This window comes from Pleurodeles waltl, chromosome 9, assembly GCF_031143425.1.
Source record: "Pleurodeles waltl isolate 20211129_DDA chromosome 9, aPleWal1.hap1.20221129, whole genome shotgun sequence".
In the NCBI taxonomy this organism is placed as follows: domain Eukaryota; kingdom Metazoa; phylum Chordata; class Amphibia; order Caudata; family Salamandridae; genus Pleurodeles; species Pleurodeles waltl.
The window spans coordinates 1,193,644,034-1,193,670,205 of NC_090448.1; the positions used below are offsets into that span (position 1 = coordinate 1,193,644,034).

General features: G+C 47.8%; 1 protein-coding gene across 1 annotated transcript in view; it reads right to left on the reverse strand.

The window, feature by feature from the left end:
- The window catches only part of FSIP1 (fibrous sheath interacting protein 1), a 577,935-nt gene that overhangs the window by 427,245 nt on the left and 124,518 nt on the right, over nucleotides 1-26,172 (reverse strand). Inside the window, exons 4-5 of the mRNA XM_069209159.1 lie at nucleotides 24,522-24,691; nucleotides 6,783-6,876 (exon numbers count right to left, since the gene is read on the reverse strand). Of these exons, the coding sequence (XP_069065260.1) occupies nucleotides 6,783-6,876; nucleotides 24,522-24,691 (264 nt within the window). The remainder of the gene's footprint in view (nucleotides 1-6,782; nucleotides 6,877-24,521; nucleotides 24,692-26,172) is intronic.

The following is a 26,172-nucleotide window of genomic DNA, read 5'->3' on the forward strand; positions in this document are numbered from 1 at the left end:
GGGAAGATTCCGTTGACCCACGGGAGATTTCTTCGGAGCTTCTAGTGCAGAGAGGAAGCAGACTACCCCCACAGCATGCACCACCAGGAAAACAGTCGAGAAGGCAGCAGGATCAGCGTTACAGAGTTGCAGTAGTCGTCTTAGCTACTATGTTGCAGTTTTGCAGGCTTCCAGCGCGGTCAGCAGTCGATTCCTTGGCAGAAGGTGAAGAGAGAGATGCAGAGGAACTCGGATGAGCTCTTGCATTCGTTATCTAAAGTTTCCCCAGAGACAGAGACCCTAAATAGCCAGAAAAGAGGGTTTGGCTATTTAGGAGAGAGGATAGGCTCCTTCAGGTGTTGCTAGCCTATCAGAAGGAGTCTCTGACGTCACCTGGTGGCACTGGCCACTCAGAGCAGTCCAGTGTGCCAGCAGCACCTCTGTTTCCAAGATGGCAGAGGTCTGGAGCACACTGGAGGAGCTCTGGACACCTCCCAGGGGAGGTGCAGGTCAGGGGAGTGGTCACTCCCCTTTCCTTTGTCCAGTTTCGCACCAGAGCAGGGCTAAGGGGTCCCCTGAACCGGTGTAGACTGGCTTATGCAGAATTGGGTACATCTGTGCCCAAGAAAGCATTTCCAGAGGCTGGGGGAGGCTACTCCTCCCCTGCCTTCACACCATTTTCCAAAGGGAGAGGGTGTAACACCCTCTCTCAGAGGAAGTCCTTTGTTCTGCCATCCTGGGACAAGCCTGGCTTGACCCCAGGAGGGCAGAAACCTGTCTGAGGGGTTGGCAGCAGCAGCAGCTGCAGTGAAACCCCAGAAAAGGCAGTTTGCCAGTACCAGGGTCTGTGCTACAGACCACTGGGATCATGGGATTGTGCCAACTATGCCAGGATGGCATAGAGGGGGCAATTCCATGATCATAGACATGTTACATGGCCATATTCGGAGTTACCATTGTGAAGCTACATATAGGTAGTGACCTATATGTAGTGCACACGTGTAATGGTGTCCCCGCACTCACAAAGTCCGGGGAATTGGCCCTGAACAATGTGGGGGCACCTTGGCTAGTGCCAGGGTGCCCTCACACTAAGTAACTTTGCACCTAACCTTTACCAGGTAAAGGTTAGACATATAGGTGACTTATAAGTTACTTAAGTGCAGTGTAAAATGGCTGTGAAATAACGTGGACGTTATTTCACTCAGGCTGCAGTGGCAGGCCTGTGTAAGAATTGTCAGAGCTCCCTATGGGTGGCAAAAGAAATGCTGCAGCCCATAGGGATCGCCTGGAACCCCAATACCCTGGGTACCTCAGTACCATATACTAGGGAATTATAAGGGTGTTCCAGTAAGCCAATGTAAATTGGTAAAATTGGTCACTAGCCTGTTAGTGACAATTTGAAAGAAATGAGAGAGCATAACCACTGAGGTTCTGATTAGCAGAGCCTCAGTGAGACAGTTAGTCACTACACAGGTAACACATTCAGGCACACTTATGAGCACTGGGGCCCTGGTGAACAGGGTCCCAGTGACACATACAACTAAAACAACATATATACAGTGAAAAATGGGGGTAACATGCCAGGCAAGATGGTACTTTCCTACACCCACCGGCCACTGCCCCCACTTTTGGCAGCAAGGCTGGAGGAGATAATGAGAAAAACAAGAAGGAGTCACCCACCAGTCAGGACAGCCCCTAAGGTGTCCTGAGCTGAGGTGACCCCTACCTTTAGAAATCCTCCATCTTGAGTTTGGAGGATTCCCCCAAAAGGATTAGAGATGTGCCCCCACCCCCTCCCCACCGGGAGGAGGCACAAAGAGGGTGTAACCACCCTTAAGGACAATAGCCATTGATTACTGCCCTCCCAGACCTAAACACACCCCTAAATTCAGTATTTAGGGGCACGCCAGAACCTAGGAAACTAGATTCCTACAACCTGAAGAAACAAGGACTGCTGACCTACAAGCCTGCAGAGAGGACTAACGATGACAACTGCTTTGGCCCCAGCACTACCGGCCTGTCTCCAACTTCAAAAACCTGCAACAAGCAACGCATCCGACAGGGACCAGCAACCTCTGAAGCCTCAGAGGACTGCCCTGAACTAGAGGACCAAGAAACTCCAGTGAGCAGCGGCCCTGCTCAAAACCAGCAACTTCTTTGCAACAAAGAAGCAACTTCCAAAGACTTCACGTTTCCCGCTGGAAGCATGAGACTTCTCACTCTGCACCTGACGCCCACAGCTCGAGATTCAGAGAACCAACACCCCAGGGAGGACTCCCAGGCAACTGTGACCCGTGAGTAACCAGAGATGACCCCCCTGAGCCCCCACAGCGATGCCTGCAGAGAGAATCCCGAGGCTCCCCCTGACCGCGACTGCCTGTAACAAGGGACCCGACACCTGTAACCAACACTGCACCCGCAGCCCCCAGGACCTGAAGGACCCGAACTTCAGCGCAGCAGTGAACCCCAGGCGACCCTCTGCCTAGCCCAGGTGGTGGCTGTCCCATAAAGCCCCCCGTGCCTGCCTGCCTGCACCGCTAGAGTGACCCCCGGGCCCCTCCATTGTTTCCTACCTGAAACCCGACACCTGCTTTGCACATTGCACCCGGCCGCCCCTGTGCCGCTGAGGGTGTGTTTTGTGTGCCTACTTGTGTCCCCCCCAGTGCTCTACAAAACCCCCCTGGTCTGCCCCCGATGACGCAGGTATTTACCTGCTGGCAGACTGGAACCGGAGCACCCCTGTTCTCCATAGGTGCCTATGTGTTTTGGGCACTTCTTTGACGTCTGCACCTGACCGGCCCAGGGCTGATGGTGTGGTAACTTTGGGGTTGCCTTGAACCCCCAACGATGGGCTGTCTATGCGCCAGAACTGAGACTTGTAAGTGTTTTACTTACCTCCTAATCTAACCTTTACTTACCTCCCCCAGGAACTGTTGATTTTCGCACTGTGTCCACTTTGAAAATAGCTTATTGCCATTTTTACAAAGACTGTATATGATATTGCTTTTATTCAAAGGTCCTAAAGTATCTAAGTGAAGTACCTTGCATTTAAAGTGTTTACTGCAAATCTTGAACTTGTGGTTCCTAAAATAAACTAAGAAAATATATTTTTCAATATCAAAACCTATTGGAGTTAAGTCTTTGAGTGTGTGTTCCTCATTTATTGCCTGTGTGTGTACAACAAATGCTTAACACTACCCTCTGATAAGCCTACTGCTCGACCACACTACCACAAAATAGAGCATTAGAATTATCTAATTTTGCCACTATCTTACCTCTAAGGGGAACCCTTGGACTCTGTGCACACTATTTCTTACTTTGAAATAGTACATACAGAGCCAACTTCCTACACCCAGTGTGTCCACCTCTTCCGCCTCCCTGTCTGTCCCCTGTACATGCACACCCACAGGCACTGCACCCTCGCTCAATGTTGCTGACCCTATTCCTGCAGTCACCACAATAGCAGACATCCATTCATGCACCCCAGGCACCACACCTGCACTCACCACAATGACTTTGACTGACACATGCAGCACACTCACCAGACTTGCAGACACCCAGACAACATCCATTTACACTGGCAGCATGTCTTGTCACACTGTGTCCACCCCCTCCTCCCAAGACACTCAAACGCATCAAAACACCCACCCATCACACATCCACAACTGCTCAGCATACTGTCCAGTCATCTGCAGCCACGTCACGCACACCTACACCTGTCACGACCACTCCCTCTACCTCCACTCCCACACCTTCCTCCAGGTCCACCCCAATTGCACCTAAGAAACTTTTCCTATCCCGTGTTGACCTATTTGAACCCACTAGCCCAAACCGTCTTGTCCCTAAACGTGCTTACCTCCTTGCCCTGTCCACTCCTCCCATGTCACAGCCCGTCCTTGTCCGGCCTTCCCATTCCTGTGCTACCTCCCCTGTAAGGAAGAGATCCCATGCTGGCCCAAGAACATCTGCCGCACCCCAGGCCAAGTCCCCTCCACCTTCCAAACAGAAATCTAAGCCCCCGTCCCAGTAGTAAATCCCCACCCCTTCCACCCCCTGCCCTGTTCCCTGAGGTGCCTGGATGCCCCATTGTTGCCCCTATGAGGTGGAGTACCTTTGCACTTGTGGGAGTCAAGTTGGGGGCATTCTGGCCCATTGGATTTCTTTGAATATGGACTGGCCATTGGCCTTCTATGCACTTCTGTTGCTCAGTGAGCACAATAAAGGTTAATGTGTGGCCTGTGTTGTTTGATGCACACTCTGGATCCGTGGTCTCTCGTTTCATTATTTGGGGGTGTTGGGCACATGTATGTACTTTGGGAAGATTGGATTTGCCTTGGGTCGGGTAAGTACCTCTTGCTGTGGGGTGTATGGCTTGTGCTGCTGTGAAGGGTTTTGGGAACATTGCAGGGTAGTTGGAGATGTAACTGTGCCCTTTCTTCCCTTGTTTAGTAGGTTGCTGTACTTACCCGTTGTCGTCTTCGTCGGCAGTCTCGGTCATGGAGGTATATGGCAAGGAGCAGGGCTGGCATGATCTGCAGCTCTCTATCCAGGTCTCCTTTGGCGTGTTGTGTGAGCCTTCAGTGAGTGTTTCCTTATAATTGGTTCATTTCCGCCTGGCTCTGCTTGGCGGTGGTTCTCGCCCCGGAACTGACGGCGGTCTAGTGCTTCATTATTTGATGGGTCGGGTAGGGCCTTTCCGTCGGCCTGTGGGTGGGCTCTGCCGTCGTTGTCGGCACTCCTTTGCTGGCGGTGAGTGGTTTTCAGGATACCTGTGTTTCAGTTAGTTCATTATTTGGGGGTTCGGACTGCACGTCTGTTGGCGGTTGTTACCACCACCGCCGGCAGTGTGGTGTTTACCGCCGTGTTCACAATGAGGGCCTAAGACACTGTAGGGCATATTGCTCATCCAGCTATGCCCTTACCTGTGGTATAGTGCACCCTGCCTTATGGCTTGAAGGCCTGCTAGAAGGGTGACTCACCTATGCCACAGGCAGTATTTTGTGTGCATGGCATCCTGAGGGGATGCCATGTCGACTTTGCCTTTTTTCTCCCCATCAACTCACTCAATCTGCAATGGCATGTGCATGTGTCAGGTGAAAGGTCCCTTAGGGTGGCACAACACATGCTGCAGACCTTAGGGACCTTCCCTAGTCACATGGCCCTTGGTAGCACTGGTACGTTTTACTAGGGACTTATCTGTGTGCCAGGGGTGTGCCAATTGGGGAAACAATGGTAAATGTTTAGTAAAAGAACACTGGTGCTGGGGCCTGGTTAGCAGGGTCCCAGCATAGAAGCGTCAATTGGGTAAACAGATACTCCATCCTCCTCCCTTTGTGCGATTTTACACCACTTCACAAACGGTAGTACACCGACCTGGTAGGGTTCATTCTATGGAGTAGGACCAGGGTAATGTATGTACGATGTAAACAGTTAAAATGGGCCCACTTAAATCTGGCGTTACAAGACACTATGCGCATCAGTGAACACATCCTGCTCCACTGCTCCTCTTCGATCTGAGCCCCAAAGGCAATTTCCCAAGCTGCCCTGCCGGGAATCGGGTTCTTGGTCTATCAGCCATTGCCGCTTAAATGCTAGATTAAATGTCTAGCACCCCCATATTCCAGCAGTGCCCGCAATAACAGGGAGGAGGAAGGGGAAGTCCAGTACGATGGCCATATCTCCCTAGCTATGTTGGCTATACTAGCACACACAAAGAACGGACCTTCTTTCAAAGCGAACATTTCCTGCGCAGTCTCAAAGGAGAGAAATTAGTCTGCAGGGTAAAGGTTCCCTAATGTTACTCACCCTCCTTATCTCCAGGCTGCTGTGTCTGCTGCCATGGTTAGGGTACGTAAAGCTGGTAAACCCAAATAATTTAACTCCCTGGCAAATAGACCCCTTCCTACTATCACTTTAAGAGCCCGCGTCCATAAGGGTCCTGTATGTGTGGTAAGGTACAAGACCCTTTCTTTGGTTCAACCACCCGAGTGTAAAAGGAGCGGTAATTCTGTGGTTCTCTCTCTGTCTGCTAATAATGCCTTCTCCCAGTTTGCTCCCTCTGCCAGCCAGCGCGCTGCATACTAGATTTGGGAAACAAGGTAGTAGACTTCCATATGTGAAACCACCAGCCCTGCGCCAGTGTCAGTGCCAGATGTTCCCAGGCACCTTACATCTCCCGCCCTCCAGAGCAGTGTTGCGAGCAGTGAGTGCAGTCGTCAGAAGACTGCTCATGGCAAATTATCAAAGGAGTGCTGTAGTGTGTAGAGAAACCAAGATTTACACACTGTTAAGTGGATCAGCCAAGGCACTAAATGTCATATTGCACTTTGTAGCTCACTCTTCATAGACGCTGCAATCTGCAGTATCCAAGTACAACTGCGATTTAAAAGAAATGTATTTTAGAGTAGTCCAGCGTAAAGCGACTTCATCTCTGCTACTATAACCTAATGTTATCTACAACTGCTTGAATTCCTACAGCAAACACTGGTTGTGTAGGAGAAAGGTCTCTGGTTTGAATCATCTATTGTATTTTACTATCCAAAAAGAAAATACAGCTCCTAAAAAATAAAGTTCTAACCTCGTCGCTAACTTTGGGTAGGGCTTTCTTGTCTGCTAACATTTCAGAACACGTTTGTCACCTTCGTCTTCAAGCAGTCAGTATAAACTCGATCTCTATGAAGACAGTACACCAAATGCATGTTCATACAGCGACGGGGATTTAGTGCACACACACGCCACTTAACCCTGTCCCACTGGGATTACAGGTAAAAACAATGTCACATGTGCCTCGAGTAGCTACTCACCAGTCACATCGTGCACTTGCGGAGTAAGAACCAGGAACTTTCTTGTGTTTAGAGTCTCCTCGTGGGACTCTTGAGCTTCAGGAGATGTTGCTGACTACAGGTACGAAAAAATATGAAAGGTCATGCATCGCCAAGTGGGTTGTCAAACACTTTGTTAATATTAATCAATAGCTGCATTTCAACTACAAAATATAAGAAAAAAAGAATATGCAAAATATATCTAGAACATACAACAAGAAGGTGATGTACGTCTAGTGAAAAGTAACTTCAGTAAAGAAACTGTTCAAACAAAATCTTTCCTTTTCTTTAAAGCAGGGAGATGCCCCATAATTCTCATTCCTTGTGTGTGAACAAGTAGAGGCCGTCTCTGGGCAGTGTTGTGAGAGTCAACTGGAGTGATAGGCTGACCCTTGGTACAAAACGGTGGACTGCTTTGTTACCAACTGAAGAAGATCATAGATTATCTGCGGTTTTGGGGATTCTGGTAACAAGGAGAGACAAAAGGCAGGTAAGGTGAGCTGGGTGTCGAACTGAGGATATATTTCGCCATCAGAGAGTGAAAATCATAAATCAATCTTCTGGATGCAACTGTGAGTACGTCCTTCTCCAGCTGTAAAGAAGAACTAAGGTTCTACCCAGAAATACAACTATATTTCCAAACAAGAGAGTGAGCTGAGGGTTTAAGTAACTAAAGGGGTAATGCTCGAGAGGTGTCGAAATAGGTTTGATGAGCTGAAGATTGACGTGCTCAAGCAACTGCATCAGGGAAGGTGGTTCGGGCAGGCTTTGCTGCTAAAAAGTTATTTCAAGTAACTATACTCTTGACCTAAGGTAACAAAAACTGGCGCCCCCGCAATGCACAGTTTGCTTATCAATACTGTTACTGCCAGTGATGTTATCAAAGATGCCGTGAGTGCTGTAATATCTGGAGTTATTTGCAGTGCATGGCGAGGGTGCCAGTTATAGTTACCTTGGGCAAGAGCTATAGTTTCTTGAAATAACTCTAACTATAACTAGTGAATTTCTATGGTTTTGTACGTTTAAAATGTGAGCCTAACTAGAACGTCCATGTAACCTTTTTTCAGTGAATTACTATGGTTTATTTAATGTAAAGTAAGTTTAATTACTATACGTTAATAGAACCACCATGACAGAGGATGGCGGCAGGGCCCGGCCACAGGACAACCCCTATAAACACCCAAACCTGTACCACGCACTACCTTTAGCCATGCACGGATGGGTTGGCTACAGCCCAAAACCCCATGACCACCCAAACCAGAGCCACACACAGCCTTCGATAAACATAAAAAAAGTGGGGGCTTGGGACAAATACCCCAACACCCTTGCCTTGATCCTTGTGTCCCCCTGGGACCCTTTCTAAGGCCAAAAAGTATTTTTTCAGCTGGTGGAATTTGCCAAAAGTTTAAAAAGCAAAAAAAAAAAAAAAAAAGGTCTTCCGCTTCTTTTCAATTTTTGCCCCATGGTGGGCCAGGTCCCAGGAGCATCACTAATGTAATTAAAAAGTAGGGCGGGTGCACAGGGCCCCTCTCTTAGGACAGTTAGAAGCCACAGGGACCACCTGTAGGAGGCTGGACTGGCTTGTAGTGAGTACCAAGGGGTACTTGCACCTTGCACCAGGCCCAGTTATCCCTTATTAGTGTATAGGGTGTCTAGCAGCTTAGGCTGATAGATAATGGTAGCTTAGCAGAGCAGCTTAGGCTGAACTAGGAGACGTGTGAAGCTACTACAGTACCACCTAGTGTCATATGCACAATATCATAAGAAAACACAATACACAGTTATACTAAAAATAAAGGTACTTTATTTTTATGACAATATGCCAAAGTATCTTAGAGTGTACCCTCAGTGAGAGGATAGGAAATATACACAAGATATATATACACAATAGCAAAAATATGCAGTATAGTCTTAGAAAACAGTGCAAACAATGTATAGTTACAATAGGATGCAATGGGGAAACCTAGGGATAGGGGCAACACAAACCATATACTCCAAAAGTGGAATGCGAACCACGAATGGACCCCAAACCTATGTGACCTTGTAGAGGGTCGCTGGGACTATTAGAAAATAGTGAGAGTTAGAAAAATAACCCTCCCCAAGACCCTGAAAAGTGAGTGCAAAGTGCACTAAAGTTCCCCTAAGGACAAAAGAGTCGTGTTAGAGGAATAATGCAGGAACGAAAAGGGCTAAAGACTTCCCCTTTGGTGGACGGATCCCTCTCGCCTTGGAGAGTCGTGCAGAAGTGTTTTCCCGCCGGAAGGACGCCAACAAGCCTTGCTAGGCGCAAATCGTGCGTTTGGCGTTTTTGGACGCTGCTGGGGCCCAGGAGGGACCAGGAGGTCGCAAATTGGACCTGAAGAGAGAGGGGACGTCGAGCAAGACAAAGAGCCCTCACTGAAGCAGGTAGCACCCGGAGAAGTGCCAGAAACAGGCACTACGAGGATGCGTGAAACGGTGCTCGCCGAAGTTGCACAAAGGAGTCCCACGTCGCCGGAGACCAACTTAGAAAGTCGTGCAATGCAGGTTAGAGTGCCGTGGACCCAGGCTTGGCTGTGCACAAAGGATTTCCGCCGGAAGTGCACAGGGGCCGGAGTAGCTGCAAAGTCGCGGTTCCCAGCAATGCAGCCCAGCGAGGTGAGGCAAGGACTTACCTCCACCAAACTTGGACTGAAGAGTCACTGGACTGTGGGGGTCACTTGGACAGAGTCGCTGGTTTCGAGGGACCTCGCTCGTCGTGCTGAGAGGAGACCCAAGGGACCGGTAATGCAGCTTTTTGGTGCCTGCGGTTGCAGGGGGAAGATTCCGTCGACCCACGGGAGATTTCTTCTGAGCTTCTGGTGCAGAGAGGAGGCAGACTACCCCCACAGCATGCACAAGCAGGAAAACAGTCGAGAAGGTGGCAGGATCAGCGTTACAGAGTTGCAGTAGTCGTCTTTGCTACTATGTTGCAGGTTTGCAGGCTTCCAGCGCGGTCAGCAGTCGTTTCCTTATCAGAAGGTGAAGAGAGAGATGCAGAGGAACTCGGCTGAGCTCATGCATTCGTTATCTAAAGTTTCCCCAGAGACAGAGACCCTAAATAGCCAGAAAAGAGGGTTTGGCTAGTTAGGAAAGAGGATAGGCTACTAATACCTGAAGGAGCCTATCAGCAGGAGTCTCTGACGTCACCTGGTGGCACTGGCCACTCAGAGCAGTCCAGTGTGCCAGCAGCACCTCTGTTTCCAAGATGGCAGAGGTCTGGAGCACACTGGAGGAGCTCTGGACACCTCCCAGGGGAGGTGCAGGTCAGGGGAGTGGTCACTCCCCTTTCCTTTGTCCAGTTTCGCGCCAGAGCAGGGGCTAAGGGGTCCCTGAACCGGTGTAGACTGGCTTATGCAGAATTGGGCACATCTGTGCCCAACAAAGCATTTCCAGAGGCTGGGGGAGGCTACTCCTCCCCTGCCTTCACACCATTTTCCAAAGGGAGAGGGTGTCACACCCTCTCTCAGAGGAAGTTCTTTGTTCTGCCATCCTGGGCCAGGCCTGGCTGGACCCCAGGAGGGCAGCTTGCCTGTCTGAGGGGTTGGCAGCAGCAGCAGTTGCAGTGAAACCCCAGGAAGGGCAGTCTGGCAGTACCAGGGTCTGTGCTACAGACCACTGGGATCATGGAATTGTACCAACAATGCCAGGATGGCATAGAGGGGGCAATTCCATGATCATAGACATGTTACATGGCCATATTCGGAGTTACCATGGTGAAGCTACATATAGGTAGTGACCTATATGTAGTGCACGCGTGTAATGGTGTCCCCGCACTCACAAAGTTCAGTGAATTGGCTCTGAACAATGTGGGGGCACCTTGGCTAGTGCCAGGGTGCCCTCACACTAAGTAACTTTGCACCTAACCTTTACCAGGTAAAGGTTAGACATATAGGTGACTTATAAGTTACTTAAGTGCAGTGTAAAATGGCTGTGAAATAACGTGGACGTTATTTCACTCAGGCTGCAGTGGCAGGCCTGTGTAAGAATTGTCAGAGCTCCCTATGGGTGGCAAAAGAAATGCTGCAGCCCATAGGGATCTCCTGGAACCCCAATACCCTGGGTACCTCAGTACCATATACTAGGGAATTATAAGGGTGTTCCAGTAAGCCAATGTAAATTGGTAAAAATGGTCACTAGCCTGTCAGTGACAATTTGGAAAGAAATGAGAGAGCATAACCACTGAGGTTCTGATTAGCAGAGCCTCAGTGAGACAGTTAGTCACTACACAGGTAACACATTCAGGCACACTTATGAGCACTGGGGCCCTGGGTTACCAGGGTCCCAGTGACACATACAACTAAAACAACATATATACAGTGAAAAATGGGGGTAACATGCCAGGCAAGATGGTACTTTCCTACACAACCCCCCCCAAACGAAGGACAATAAGACTAGCCATGACCTGATGAGTCTTCATTGTCTAAGTGGAAATATCTGGAGAGTCCATCTGCATTGGAGTGGCTACTCCCAGGTCTATGTTCCACTGTATAGTCCATTCCCTGTAGGGATATGGACCACCTCAACAATTTAGGATTTTCACCTTTCATTTGTTTTAGCCAAAGTAGAGGTTTGTGGTCTGTCTGAACAATGAAGTGAGTGCCAAACAGGTATGGCCTCAACTTCTTCAGAGCCCAGACCACAGCAAAGGCCTCCCTCTCAATGGCAGACCAACGCTTTTCTCTAGGGGTCAACCTTCTACTAATAAAAGCAACAGGTTGATCCTGGCCCTCAGAATTAAGTTGTGATAGGACTGCCCCTACTCCTAATTCAGATGCATCAGTTTGGACATAGAATTTTTTAGAGTAACAAGGGCTTTTCAGGACAGGTGCAGAGCACATGGCCTGCTTCAGCTCCTCAAAAGCTTTCTGACAGCTTGCTGTCCATAATACCTTTTTATGCATTTTCTTGGAAGTGAGGTCATTAAGAGGGGCTGCAATGGAGCCATAGTTCTTAATGAACCTCCTGTAATACCCAGTGAGGCCTAGGAAGGCTCTCACCTGAGTCTGAGTGGTAGGGGGAACCCAATCAATAATAGTTTGGATTTTCCCCTGAAGTGGTGCAATCTGTTCCCCACCAACAAGGTGTCCCAGATAAACCACCTTACCCTGCCCTATCTGGCACTTTGAAGCCTTGATAGTGAGGCCTGCCTTTTGCAGAGCCTCCAAAACTTTCCATAGGTGGACCAGGTGATCATCCCAGCTGGAGCTAAAGACAGCTATATCGTCCAAGTATGCTGCACTGAAAGCTTCCAGCCCTTGCAGGACTGTGTTCACCAACCTCTGAAAAGTGGCAGGTGCATTTTTCAAACCAAAAGGCATTACAGTAAACTGGTAATGTCCTCCAATGGTAGAAAATGCAGTCTTAGGTTTAGCATCTTCTGACAATTTGATCTGCCAATACCCTGCAGTCAAATAAAAAGTGCTTAGATACTTGGCAGATGCCAGTGTATCTATGAGCTCATCTGCCCTGGGTATAGGGTGAGCATCAGTTTTGGTTACCAAGTTGAGACCTCTATAGTCTACACAAAACCGCATTTCCTTCTTTCCATCTTTAGAATTGGGTTTTGGTACCAGTACCACAGGAGAAGCCCATGGACTGTCAGAGTGCTCAACCACTCCTAGTTCCAACATTTTCTGAACTTCTTGCTTTATGCAGTCCCTGACATGGTCAGGCTGCCTATAGATCTTACTTTTGACAGGTAAACTGTCTCCAGTATCTATAGTGTGCTCACACCAAGAAGTGGTGCCTGGCACAGTAGAGAAGAGTTCTGAAAATTGTCCTAGGAGATTTATGCAATTGTCTTTCTGCTCAGCAGTAAGACAATCAGCCAAAACTACACCTTCCACAAGAGCATCTTGTTCTGTGGAAGAGAAGAGATCAGGTAGAGGATCACTGTCTTCTTCCTGTCCCTCATCAGTTGCCATGAGCAGGGTGAGATCAGCCCTGTCATAGTAGGGTTTCAGGCGGTTGACATGGAGCACCCTAAGGGGACTCCTGGCAGTGCCTAAGTCAACCAAGTAGGTGACTTCACCCTTTTTTTCAACAATTGTGTGGGGACCACTCCATTTATCTTGGAGTGCTCTTGGGGCCACAGGCTCCAAGACCCACATTTTCTGCCCTGGTTGGTACTGAACCAAAACAGCCTTCTGATCATGCCATTGCTTCTGGAGCTCTTGGCTGGCCTGAAGGTTTTTACTGGCCTTTTTCATGTACTCAGCCATCCTTGATCTGAGGCCAAGTACATAATCCACAATATCCTGTTTAGGAGCTTTTAAAGGTTGTTCCCAACCCTCCTTTACAAGTGTGAGTGGACCCCTAACAGGGTGTCCAAAAAGAAGTTCAAAGGGGCTGAAGCCCACTCCTTTCTGGGGTACCTCCCTGTAGGCAAAAAGGAGGCATGGTAGAAGGATATCCCATCTCCTGCGGAGTTTTTCAGGGAGTCCCATAATCATGCCTTTGAGAGTTTTATTAAATCTCTCTACCAGTCCATTTGTTTGTGGATGATAGGGTGTTGTGAACTTGTACGTTACACCACACTCCTTCCACATGGCCTTTAAGTATGCAGACATGAAATTGCTTCCTCTGTCTGATACTACTTCCTTTGGGAAGCCCACCCTGGAAAATATTCCCAGGAGGGCCTTTGCCACTGCAGGGGCTGTAGTGGTCCTTAAAGGAATAGCTTCAGGATATCTTGTGGCATGGTCCACTACCACTAAGATAAACCTATTGCCTGAAGCAGTAGGAGGGTCAAGGGGGCCAACTATGTCAACCCCTACCCTTTCAAAGGGAACCCCAACCACAGGCAGTGGGATAAGGGGTGCCTTTGGGGTGCCACCTGTCTTGCCACTGGCTTGACAGGTTTCACAGGACTTACAAAATTCCTTTGGGTCCTCAGACATCCTAGGCCAATGAAACAGGGGAACAAGTCTGTCCCAAGTTTTCATTTGTCCTAGATGCCCAGCTAAGGGAATGTCATGTGCCAGTGTTAGGAGGAACTTTCTGTACTCCTGAGGAATCACTAATCTCCTGGCAGCTCCAGGTTTAGGATCCCTATGCTCAGTGTACAAGAGGTTGTCCTCCCAGTAAACTCTGTGAGAGTCACTGACATCCCCATTAGCTTGTTTGACAGCTTGCTGTCTGAGACCCTCTAATGTGGGACAGGTTTGCTGTGCCACACTCAGCTCCTCTCTGGCAGGCCCCCCTTCACCCAAAAGCTCAGCAGTGTCTGCTTCCAGCTCCTCTGGTGTAGGTTCTGCACAGGGAGGGAATTCTTCTTCCTCAGAAGTAGAATCCACTGTAGAGGGAGGGATAGTAGGAAGTGGTTTGCTTCTACTAGCCCTAGCTTTAGGGAGCACTTGGTCCATTGTTCCAGGATCCAAGCTTCCCTGTCCTTTTTGCTTTTTGGCCTGAGCCCTTGTCAAAGCAAAAATATGCCCTGGAATGCCCAGCATTGCTGCATGGGCCTCCAACTCCACATCTGACCAAGCTGATGTCTCCAAATCATTCCCTAATAGACAGTCTACAGGTAAATCTGAAGCTACCACAACTTTCTTTGGACCAGTTACCCCACCCCCCCAGTTGAGATTTACAACAGCCATGGGGTGGCTTTGTGTTATGTTGTGAGCATCGGTTACTTGGTACTGGTGTCCAAGTATGTGTTGTTCAGGGTGCACCAGTTTCTCAATCACCATTGTGACACTGGCACCTGTGTCCCTGTAGGCCTGGACCTCAACACCATTTATTAGGGTTAGTTGCTTGTACTTCTCCAAGTTATGGGGGCAAGCAACCAAAGTGGCTAAATCAATAGCCCCTTCAGAGACTAAAGTAGCCTCTGTGGTCTCCCTAATCAGACCAACCCCAACTAAATTACCAAAAGTGAGCCCAGCTACTCCCTTGGATTGGCTATTAGTAGGTTTGCTCCCACCACCACTGCTATTAGTAGGGACACTAGGTGTAGCAGTAGGGGTTGTAGTGGTAGGAGGCTTGGTGCTTTTCTTTGGACAACTGGGATCTGTTGTCCAATGGCCTTTTACTTTACATAAATAGCACCATGGTTTCTTTTCCTTGTTCTGATTAAAGGAGGATTTGGACCCACCACCCCCACCAGAGTGTTTTTGTGGGCCTGATGAAGACTCATTTTTAGATTTGTCCCCACCCTTGTCAGAAGACTTACCATCCTTCTTCTTGTTGCCATCTTTGTCACCCCCTGTATGAACTTTTCTGTTCACTCTTGTTCTGACCCATTTGTCTGCCTTCTTTCCCAATTCTTGGGGAGAGGTCAGATCAGAGTCCACCAAGTACTGGTGCAACAAATCAGACACACAATTATTAAGAATATGCTCTCTCAGGATCAAGTTATACAGGCTGTCATAATCAGTAACTTTACTGCCATGTAACCACCCCTCCAAGGCCTTCACTGCCTGGTCAATGAAATCAACCCAGTCTTGTGAAGACTCCTTTTTGGTCTCTCTGAACTTTATCCTGTACTGTTCAGTGGTTAAGCCATAACCATCCAGGAGTGCATTCTTAAGAACTTGGAAATTATTAGCATCATTTTCTTTTACAGTAAGGAGCCTATCCCTACCTTTTCCACTAAATGATAGCCATAGGATAGCAGCCCACTGCCTTTGAGGGACATCCTGTACAACACAGGCCCTCTCAAGTACAGCAAACCACTTGTTAATGTCATCCCCCTCCTTATAAGGGGGAACTATCTTGTGCAGATTCCTGGAATCATGCTCTTTAGCAGGATGACTATGGGGAATACTGCTGCTGCCACCATGGGTATCTAAACCCAACTTCTGTCTTTCCTTCTCTAATTCAAAAGACTGTCTATCCAAATCCAGCTGTTGCTTTTTAAGCTTCAGTCTGGTTTGTTCCACCCTCAACTTATTGAGTTCCCTCTCTAACATTCTGTCATCAGGGTTGGTGGGAGGGACATTTCTAGAAACAGAGCTATGATGGGAATGAACAGAAGGAGACCTGTCCCTTACAGAAGCCAATTTAACAGCTTGGTTTACAGAAACATTACTACCAGTATGGTGAGAATAAATGCTTTTGCTATGATGTGAGACAACACTATTTCTATGGTGTGGCTCATCATCATTACCATCTATGCTAGATTGTCTAGTAATGGGCAGGCTAGGAAGTTTCTTTCCTGAATCTTTTCCTGGGGGAGTCCCTGAATCTGATTGGGAACTATTAGGTACTTTTTCAACAGATGGGGCACCTATGGCCTTATCCTGTTCTCTAAGCATGTTAATTAATAGTTCTAAGGCAGGATTCTTCCCTACACTCAAACCTCTCTCTATACAGAGACTCCTTGCTCTTTTCCAGCTAAGGTTGTCATATGCAAGTTTGGACAGATCAACACTTTGGCCTGTGCCAGACATTTTTTAGAGAGAGTTAAAGTGATAGAGAAAGAGACAAAAGTTTTCAGAACTTTTTGGAAAGACAGAAAAAAACTTTTTTAAACTTTTAAGAACTTTTTGAAAGTTTTAGAAGTACTTTTCAGCACTTAGAAAAGAGTGAAAAGAGGAAAATGCAAAACTTTTTGGCTATGTGTATATACACTGACCTTGTTTTGTATATTTTTCTCTTATGAAAAGTACAATGACAAGAGTGGTAAGTAGTCTCAAGCACTTATCCCACCACTGCACAACCAATGTAGGAGGCTGGACTGGCTTGTAGTGAGTACCAAGGGGTACTTGCACCTTGCACCAGGCCCAGTTATCCCTTATTAGTGTACAGGGTGTCTAGCAGCTTAGGCTGATAGATAATGGTAGCTTAGCAGAGCAGCTTAGGCTGAACTAGGAGACGTGTGAAGCTACTACAGTACCACCTAGTGTCATATGCACAATATCATAAGAAAACACAATACACAGTTATACTAAAAATAAAGGTACTTTATTTTTATGACAATATGCCAAAGTATCTTAGAGTGTACCCTCAGTGAGAGGATAGGAAATATACACAAGATATATATACACAATAGCAAAAATATGCAGTATAGTCTTAGAAAACAGTGCAAACAATGTATAGTTACAATAGGATGCAATGGGGAAACCTAGGGATAGGGGCAACACAAACCATATACTCCAAAAGTGGAATGCGAACCACGAATGGACCCCAAACCTATGTGACCTTGTAGAGGGTCGCTGGGACTATTAGAAAATAGTGAGAGTTAGAAAAATAACCCTCCCCAAGACCCTGAAAAGTGAGTGCAAAGTGCACTAAAGTTCCCCTAAGGACAAAAGAGTCGTGTTAGAGGAATAATGCAGGAACGAAAAGGGCTAGAGACTTCCCCTTTGGTGGACGGATCCCTCTCGCCTAGGAGAGTCGTGCAGAAGTGTTTTCCCGCCGGAAGGACGCCAACAAGCCTTGCTAGGCGCAAATCGTGCGTTTGGCGTTTTTGGACGCTGCTGGGGCCCAGGAGGGACCAGGAGGTCGCAAATTGGACCTGAAGAGAGAGGGGACGTCGAGCAAGACAAAGAGCCCTCACTGAAGCAGGTAGCACCCGGAGAAGTGCCAGAAACAGGCACTACGAGGATGCGTGAAACGGTGCTCGCCGAAGTTGCACAAAGGAGTCCCACGTCGCCGGAGACCAACTTAGAAAGTCGTGCAATGCAGGTTAGAGTGCCGTGGACCCAGGCTTGGCTGTGCACAAAGGATTTCCGCCGGAAGTGCACAGGGGCCGGAGTAGCTGCAAAGTCGCGGTTCCCAGCAATGCAGCCCAGCGAGGTGAGGCAAGGACTTACCTCCACCAAACTTGGACTGAAGAGTCACTGGACTGTGGGGGTCACTTGGACAGAGTCGCTGGTTTCGAGGGACCTCGCTCGTCGTGCTGAGAGGAGACCCAAGGGACCGGTAATGCAGCTTTTTGGTGCCTGCGGTTGCAGGGGGAAGATTCCGTCGACCCACGGGAGATTTCTTTGGAGCTTCTGGTGCAGAGAGGAGGCAGACTACCCCCACAGCATGCACAAGCAGGAAAACAGTCGAGAAGGCGGCAGGATCAGCGTTACAGAGTTGCAGTAGTCGTCTTTGCTACTATGTTGCAGGTTTGCAGGCTTCCAGCGCGGTAAGCAGTCGTTTCCTTATCAGAAGGTGAAGAGAGAGATGCAGAGGAACTCGGCTGAGCTCATGCATTCGTTATCTAAAGTTTCCCCAGAGACAGAGACCCTAAATAGCCAGAAAAGAGGGTTTGGCTACCTAGGAGAGAGGATAGGCTACTAATACCTGAAGGAGCCTATCAGCAGGAGTCTCTGACGTCACCTGGTGGCACTGGCCACTCAGAGCAGTCCAGTGTGCCAGCAGCACCTCTGTTTCCAAGATGGCAGAGGTCTGGAGCACACTGGAGGAGCTCTGGACACCTCCCAGGGGAGGTGCAGGTCAGGGGAGTGGTCACTCCCCTTTCCTTTGCCCAGTTTCGCGCCAGAGCAGGGGCTAAGGGGTCCCTGAACCGGTGTAGACTGGCTTATGCAGAATTGGGCACATCTGTGCCCAACAAAGCATTTCCAGAGGCTGGGGGAGGCTACTCCTCCCCTGCCTTCACACCATTTTCCAAAGGGAGAGGGTGTCACACCCTCTCTCAGAGGAAGTTCTTTGTTCTGCCATCCTGGGCCAGGCCTGGCTGGACCCCAGGAGGGCAGCTTGCCTGTCTGAGGGGTTGGCAGCAGCAGCAGCTGCAGTGAAACCCCAGGAAGGGCAGTCTGGCAGTACCAGGGTCTGTGCTACAGACCACTGGGATCATGGAATTGTACCAACAATGCCAGGATGGCATAGAGGGGGCAATTCCATGATCATAGACATGTTACATGGCCATATTCGGAGTTACCATGGTGAAGCTACATATAGGTAGTGACCTATATGTAGTGCACACGTGTAATGGTGTCCCCGCACTCACAAAGTTCAGTGAATTGGCTCTGAACAATGTGGGGGCACCTTGGCTAGTGCCAGGGTGCCCTCACACTAAGTAACTTTGCACCTAACCTTTACCAGGTAAAGGTTAGACATATAGGTGACTTATAAGTTACTTAAGTGCAGTGTAAAATGGCTGTGAAATAACGTGGACGTTATTTCACTCAGGCTGCAGTGGCAGGCCTGTGTAAGAATTGTCAGAGCTCCCTATGGGTGGCAAAAGAAATGCTGCAGCCCATAGGGATCTCCTGGAACCCCAATATCCTGGGTACCTCAGTACCATATACTAGGGAATTATAAGGGTGTTCCAGTAAGCCAATGTAAATTGGTAAAAATGGTCACTAGCCTGTCAGTGACAATTTGGAAAGAAATGAGAGAGCATAACCACTGAGGTTCTGATTAGCAGAGCCTCAGTGAGACAGTTAGTCACTACACAGGTAACACATTCAGGCACACTTATGAGCACTGGGGCCCTGGGTTACCAGGGTCCCAGTGACACATACAACTAAAACAACATATATACAGTGAAAAATGGGGGTAACATGCCAGGCAAGATGGTACTTTCCTACACCACCACCTTCCTGGTACTAGAATCAATATACAGGGCTGTGCGCATCCCCTAAAAGCCCCGGGGACAACCACCTTCCCAGGGCATCAAATTAAAATTCATTGGGGGAGAGGGGCGCACAAGATCGGAGTGATTTGAACAGTGTTAGCGCATCTAGATATACAAATGTGGTTTCCTTTTAATATTTCAAAAACTACAAAGCGGATTTACACCACATAAAGGCTGCTTTCTGGACCAAGAGCTACCTTTCTGCCAAATATGGAGTAATTCTGACCAGGGATTCGGACTGCAGTCGTGTCTAATATCCATATTGAAATTAAGATGGGAAACACACTTTTGTGACCCCACCCTTCTTTTTCTCAGCCCTCGCTTGACGAATAACCCCAAAACTTTCCATACACAACAAGACACTTTTTTGGAACCATTTTGTGAAGATTCGTCAAACTGTGCCAAAGATATTGCAAGCAAAAACAAATTTTCTAAAGAAGTTAGGTCCGAACTATAACTACATACTGGCAACCTCTAATAGGTAAAATGTATATGTATAAGCACATAACCACAGAAATTCAACATGTATAGTTATACTTATTTCAAGAAACTATAACTTGTGCCCTAAGGACTTTTCACCCCTCCTCCTTCTAAATATGGCCAGGCCCCTGCAGACTGGGTCCCTGTGGCCAGAAATCAGACTGGGAAAGGGCCTGACACAACAGCCACCTCCCTGAATCCATCTCCAACATCAATACCTCGATCACCAGTTTCACAGATACCCTGGCTCCTCTCAAGGTCAAAACATACAGGAGAACCAGAGTACAAGCAAACTGGCACACAGAAGAGTTCAGGCCCACCAAACGCCATTGCAAGTAACTTGAATGCAGATGGAGACAAAATCAGAATGATACTGACAAGAGCACCTGCAGACCTGCCCTCAGATGCTACCATCAGCAAATCACAGCTACCAAACACGTCACACTCACCAACTGCATCAGAACGAGAACCAACAATGGCGAGGCAATTTTTGCCATAGTGAAAGACTTCACCTCTCCAGCAGCAAGCCTCCTGGCAGGATCTCAGTATCCAGCTTTCCCTCTTCTTCAGCATCTATAACACCATTAACACCTTTAAGCCCCAACCTGAGCCTTCCACCCTTGAACCCTTCCTATCCATTTCCAGCAACACCTAGAGGACCACCTGAGCATCTGGTCCACCATCACCTCCCAAGAAACCACAACAACCATGAAGTTCATACACTCCAAAGCACCCTTGACCCCTGGCCGTCAGGTCTTCATCCAAAGGGTGGACTCCATCAGCACCGCCCTCACCTTTAACCAGAACATCTTATTCGTTACAGACACATACCTGGAAACACACCAGAGTACCCCTTGCCTCCAGCAGACCAAAGATACTAGCCAACTATTGCCTAGCTTCCTATTAACCTACCCGACAAAAGTAATAGCTAAACAAATGCCAACCCTGTGAGAGGAGGCCTCCTTTTGATGGTTAGCCCCCACATTTTGCCTGATGTTGATGTGTTCTAGAAGTTGGTCGTGCCAAGGCCCCCTGCTGAACAGGTTCCTTGGGCCAAAGCTCTTTCCCTAAATCTGTTGTGATGGTTGGCACAATTGAATACACTCTTAAATGCCTCTATGAGTCCCTAGTAAATGGGTACCCCAGTACCCAAGGCAGGAGATATTAAGAGTAAACCCCTGAGAGCAGCAGCACTAATTGTGCCACCCCCATGAGTCCTGCACCCAGCATTGGCATTGCCGGCTGAGTGTACTGGGCAAACCTAAAAAGACAAACTCGACATTGCTCCCCCTCTGGGTGCCCTGTCCACCCTACACTGCAAATATTATGGATAAGACACCCCCTCTGGCAGGCCTTCTAGCCCTAAGGCAGGGCGCACGATACTGTATGGGAGGGCATAGCTGCATGAGCCATATGCCCCCACTGTGTCCTTGCCAAACCTAGGACATAGTGAGTGAACAAAGCAGCCATTTTAAATGCATGTACTGGACACTGGTCAAACACGAATTTCCAAGTTACATGATGGCTACTCTGCACCCTGGCGTGTTTGGTATCAAACAGCTCAGAATAATACATCCAAACTGGTAGCAATATTGGATTTATCCCTAAATGTACCCAGAGGTCACCTTAGAGGTGCCTCCTGAAAAAACTAACTATCCTGGCATGGTTGCTGACTGGTTCCATCCAGCCTGCTGCCTCCAGACAGCCAATACACAGACCTTGGAGGAGAGCCCTGCCTTTCCGGTTTGTGAAACAATGCCCTTCCTGGGTGAAGGAGCTAACACCCTCTCCCTCAGGAATGTGCAACACCCTGGTGGTGAGCTTCAAAGGGTTACAGCTCCTGAATCTCGAGCCCCCAGGCCTGCTGCTAGCAGCAGAGGGCTTCCCCCCTTGCAGACCCACCACGTTGGGCAGGAAATAAGACAAAGGGTAGGAGGAGTGGCCTCACCGAGCATTCACCACCCCTCAGGGCTTGCAGGTGAAGTGGGCCCTATGATTCAGTTTTCTCCATCTTGGAATGGAGGAAAACAGCCAATGAGGTTTAGGGAAGTGGTCACTGTAGTGGGTGTAGCCACCCAAGGGTAAGTGTCCCATTGGACACTACCTGGTTCCCCCTAAAACGCCCACTAAATTCAGTATTTAGTGAGCTCCCCTAGACCAAGATTTTAGATTTGAAAAGGATCCCAAGAAGAAAAGAAGACCAGCACCAAAGAACCTGCCAGGACGAGAACAGAGGACCTGCACCAGAGTCCCAACAATTGCGACTGTGGAGGATCTGAACACTGGACTGACCCCAAGAAACCCAGGGGACCTCCAGACTTCAAGGATCACCCCAGATCTCCCTCCTGAGTGGAGGCAGCACTCAAGAAAACCAAGAATCCTGCAAAGGACCAACAAACCAGTGAGGGTCACTTCACTGAATCGTCGATATCTCTGTGACCGGAGGTCACAACTGGACCCAACAACACACCGACAACCACCCGGAAGTGCCCCACAACTGTGCCAAGTTTGGTGGTACTGCGCCCTCTAGTGGCCGGGAAACAGCAATACCCTGGGCACTGGTCAGCTGACGTCAGACCAGTAGAAAACCATCTCCCCCAGAGCGGAAAAAGGATCAGGAGGAAGCCCCAGTCGAGGAACTTCAGGAACACCCCTTCTGACAAACTGTACCCTGTATCGTACAAGCACTACCTTCAACTGTACCCTGTATCGTAGAAGCACTACCTTCAACTGTACCCTGTATCGTAGAAGCACTACCTTCATCTGTACCCTATATCGTACAAGCACTACCTTCATCTGTACCCTATATCGTACAAGCACTACCTTCATCTGTACCCTATATCGTACAAGCACTACCTTCATCTGTACACCCTGTATCATACAAGCACTACCTTCATCTGTACACCCTGTATCATACAAGCACTACCTTCAACTGTACCCTGTATCGTACAAACACCACCTTCATCTGTACACCCTGTATGGTACAAGCACCACCTTCATCTGTACCCTGTATCGTACAAGCACTACCTTCAACTGTACCCTGTATCGTACAAGCACAACCTTCATCTGTACACCCTGTATCGTACAAGCACCACCTTCATCTGTACCCTGTATCGTACAAGCACTACCTTCAACTGTACCCTGTATCGTACAAGCACTACCTTCAACTGTACCCTGTATCGCAGAAGCACTACCTTCATCTGTACCCTGTATCGTACAAGCACTACCTTCATCTGTACCCCGTATAGTACAAGCACTACCTTCATCTGTACCCCGTATAGTACAAGCACTACCTTCAACTGTACCCTGTATAGTACAAGCACTACCATCAACTGTAACCTGTATTGTACAAGCACTACCATCAACTGTACCCTGTATCATACAAGCACTACCAAAAACTGTACCCTGTATCGTACAAGCACTACCTTCAACTGTACCCGGTATTGTACAAGCACTACCTTCAATTATACCCTGTATCACACAAGCACTACCTTCAACTGTACCCTGTATCATACAAGCACTACCTTTAACTGTACCCTGTATCATACAAGCACTACCTTTAACTGTACCGTGTAACGTACAAGTACTCAAAGCCTGTGTACGCTGGGACTTCCTGGCCCTAGGAATGGACTCTATATCAGAAACGTCTGCCATGTACTCTCAGGACAAGAATATACCAGATTCTGACTGATTGTGCCATGCGCACTCAGGAGAAGGATATACCTGATTCTGACTGGTTCTGCCATGTGCTCTATGAAAAAAAGAATATAAAATATTCTGAATGATTCAGCCATGGGCTGCCAGGGAAAAGAGTATACCAGATTCTGACTGATTCTTCCATGTGCTACCAGGGCAAAGGACATACTAGATTCTGACTGATTCTTCCATGTGCTACCAGGGCAAAGGACATACCAGATTCTGACTGATTCTTCCATGTGCTACCAGGGCAAAGGACATACTAGATTCTGACTGATTCAGCCATGTGCTTTTTGGACGAAGAATACAGCACTAAAAGGAGTTGGACAAACTGCGGCATAAGGAGAAACTGGAAAGAAAGAAACAAAATAAACAACTGCATTATTGAATTAATGCATCAATGAATGAATATACAGAGAACTAGCAATTCTTTAGTGTTACTCCAGCCATCATTTTGAGTGATCGTTCGAGACGGAAGCACAGTTTGAAGGTTGTTTAGTTACCTAACAGAGGAGATTGGCACGGGTATACAGAAACATTGAGAAGTTTGAACAATGCTGCGGAAACTCCCTCTCACCTATTGCTGGGTTGAGAACACCTTGTTAATGTTGAAGGATGGTTTGAAGGGGTTGCCATCCTCCGATGAGGGTTTGAACAGGGGAAATGCTGTGGCACACTAATGCGAAGAGACATCCTAACCTTTTTATGATAATTCACTTACAGATTTGGTATTTCAGAATATGTGCTAATTCTGAAATATTTTCAACTATTTTATGGACTTAAACTTTATATGAACTTGTTTTCTTGAAAAAACAATAAATAAATCAATGTGGATTGATCCTGTAGAATGAAGGTGGGGGGGGGGGGGGGGGGGGGGGAGGGAGTTCGGGAGGCACCAGACAACATCACCAGGCACTGCCCTGCCCATGAGAAGGTGCAAAGGTCGTGAGCCTGATAATGTAAACTTCACAATATGTGCATTGACTTTCTACCTGCAGCTCCTCCCACAGTTTCTTCCTCATCTGCTGGCCCAGGTATTTTACTTCTTTCTCTCGGACCTGCTTCTTTGCCAGGATTTTATCCAGCGTCTTCATCTTCCTGACGGCCTCCGCCAGCTGTGGATCTGTGTTTTCCTCATCAGACGCTTCATGTGGCTTTGCATCTACATAAAATACATGGCGTGGCATCACAGTTAACGCTGCTGCTTTGATCCAAGTACTTTCCTTCCTTTGGCCTGCAGGACATCATCCTTCCCTCTAAGACACATTTTTACCTCTGAGCACCTCAGCATAAAATAGGAGCAGGAAATGATGCCCCCAACCTAAGACACTACACATAGTCCAATATAACTCTGCTCCTTTAACGACCAGTAAATACAACTCTCCTTAAGGAACCTTTGAAAAACAAACTTCCTAACATCTGATTGGGTAGTGCAGTCTTCTGAGTAAAGGAAAAATATATATATTTTTTTATATTTTAATTGAGATCCAAAATTGCAATAAAAACATCACAACATAACATACATACTCCAACAATAATGTCTAAATACATTTACAGATCATATTTCATCACAGAGCACATCAACAAAGCAGCGATAAAACATCAGACTTCATGACATCAGCAAAAAGATCTAAACAAAGCATTTTCCCGGCAGTCCTATCAGCTTCTTTAATATCCGAAGAGATCTTCCATAACCTTCCCCCAGGTTTTACCAAATCTCTTAGACCCCCTGTGAGAAAAGGCCTCTTTTTTACATGGTTAGCCCCCACTTTTTGCCTGATGTTTGATGTAGCTGAGACGTCGTAATGCCCAGGGCCCCCGCTAAACAGATTCCCTGGGCCAGAGCTCTTTCCCTAAAACTGTTGTGATGCATTGGCACAATTGGATGCACCCTTAATTACCACTATAAGTCCCTAGTAAATGGGTACCTAGGCACCCAGTGCCACCCTCTAGGGCCATGCTTCCAGATGCACCCAGCACTGCCACAGCAGCCTTAGTGTACTGGGGCAACGCTAAAAGGCAAAACGCGGCATTGCACACTACCTGTGTACCCTGTTCACCATACACTGCATGGGTAAGTCACCCCTATGTTAGGCCTTACAGCCCAAAGGCAGGGTGCACCATACTATATGGGAGGGCAGAGCTGCATGAGCAATATGCCCCCACTGTGTCCTTGCTAAACCTGGGACATAGTGAGTGAATAGAGCAGCCATTTTAATGCATGTGCTGGACACTGGTTGACACGAGTTTCCCAGCTACATGATGGGCTCTCTGAACCCTGGGTTGTTTGTGTAGGAGGATGGCCCTGTATATAGTGTGCCAACGTAGGCACACTGTGCAGGGGGTCCAGGCAACCACATGTTGGTTTCCAGTTTTTAAGGTAGCTGGTCGAGCAGTTGGGCTAAGCCAGGAGATTTGCTAAGCATTTGTTGTACTCACAGTAACAATCATGCTCCACACACAATCAATGAAAAACTCGAGGCCTGAATTTATAAAAATACTGCAGACTTTTATATAATTGTTTAGACCAAAATAGTTAAGATACCTTAAGTACTTTTTGTGTTCTGATTTTTCAAAGTTTTTATAAAGTTAATCTTTCTGTGCGTAATTATGCACCATAGGAATCAATGGAAGGTGAGTTAC